The sequence below is a fragment of the Bison bison genome, unplaced genomic scaffold (assembly GCF_000754665.1).
Source record: "Bison bison bison isolate TAMUID 2011002044 unplaced genomic scaffold, Bison_UMD1.0 scf7180017861046, whole genome shotgun sequence".
In the NCBI taxonomy this organism is placed as follows: domain Eukaryota; kingdom Metazoa; phylum Chordata; class Mammalia; order Artiodactyla; family Bovidae; genus Bison; species Bison bison.
In genome coordinates, this window is record NW_011491618.1 from 2,220,008 (window position 1) to 2,220,963 (window position 956).

General features: G+C 64.0%; 1 protein-coding gene across 2 annotated transcripts in view; it reads right to left on the minus strand.

Moving 5' to 3' along the window:
• Nucleotides 1–949, minus strand: part of RUNDC3A (RUN domain containing 3A) — a 9,745-nt gene extending 8,796 nt beyond the window's left edge. For both annotated transcript variants that reach the window (XM_010832451.1, XM_010832452.1), the window contains exon 1: nt 769–949. In XM_010832451.1, coding sequence (XP_010830753.1) covers nt 769–875 — 107 coding nt within the window. In that variant the 5' untranslated portion in view covers nt 876–949. The remainder of the gene's footprint in view (nt 1–768) is intronic.
• Between the last annotated feature and the right edge of the window lie 7 nt (nt 950–956).

The window sequence follows — 956 nt, forward strand, 5'->3', positions numbered from 1 at the left end:
GGCAGGGAGAGTGAGCCACTGCAGGGCTGGGGAGTGGGAAGGTTCACTTTCTGGGCCCCAAGAAAGCGGGCAAGTCTTCCCAACACTGCGACAACCCCACCCTTGGGAACCAAGGGCTCGGCCCTCCCAATCTCTTCCCCTTGAACCCGGGAGAACCCAGCTTCTGTGGTCAGGCCCTCACTCCTTCCCACCACAGGGGCAGTGCTGTGTCTTCAGTGGATGGATGCCAGGACTTCACCTACATGCCCGGCTGACCCTGCCATGGGCTGCAACTGCCCAGAGATGGAGGAGGGCACCACCCCTGCTCCAGGATTTGAGCATTGGGAAATCTCCCAGAAAAGCCCTACCCCACAGAGGCCAGGTTGGAAGGGGTGGGAGTGAGGACATGCTTGGAGGGCGTTCATTCCCCTCTCCCAACAGTTCTCCTCTGCCCACCCAGCTCCCGCCCCCAGCAAGGGAGCCAGCCCTCCCCACCCCTCCCCCTCACAGACAATGTCACTTCCTGGTTCTCACAGGAAGCTGCAGTGCCAATTAAACACCCCTCACCCTCCAGGCCCCAGGCTGGGCACAGGCCTGGCCTGGCCTGGCCTAGAAGGGTAGGGACCAGACCTCCAGACCCTCTCCAAGCTTGGGTCTGAGGATAGCGGACGCGTGCTCCTCAACCCTGTGCTGCTTCCCTTTTCTTCGCGTCTGCTGTGCATCCTCGCATCCAGCAGGCCCCGTCGCCTCTCCTTGACCACCCCACCCCCGCCCGCCGGCGGTGCCCACCTGCACACGGTGATCAGGTTCCTGCGCTCCACGGCCACATTGCGGGAAGACGCTTTCTTGGAGGACAACCCCAGAGCCATGGTGGTCTGGACAAAGCTCGCTTCCATCCAGATGTGTGGCCACTGCTGCCGCCGCCAGCTGCCCCTCACCCTGCCCGGCGCCCCGGCCCCGCCACCGCCGGATCACCG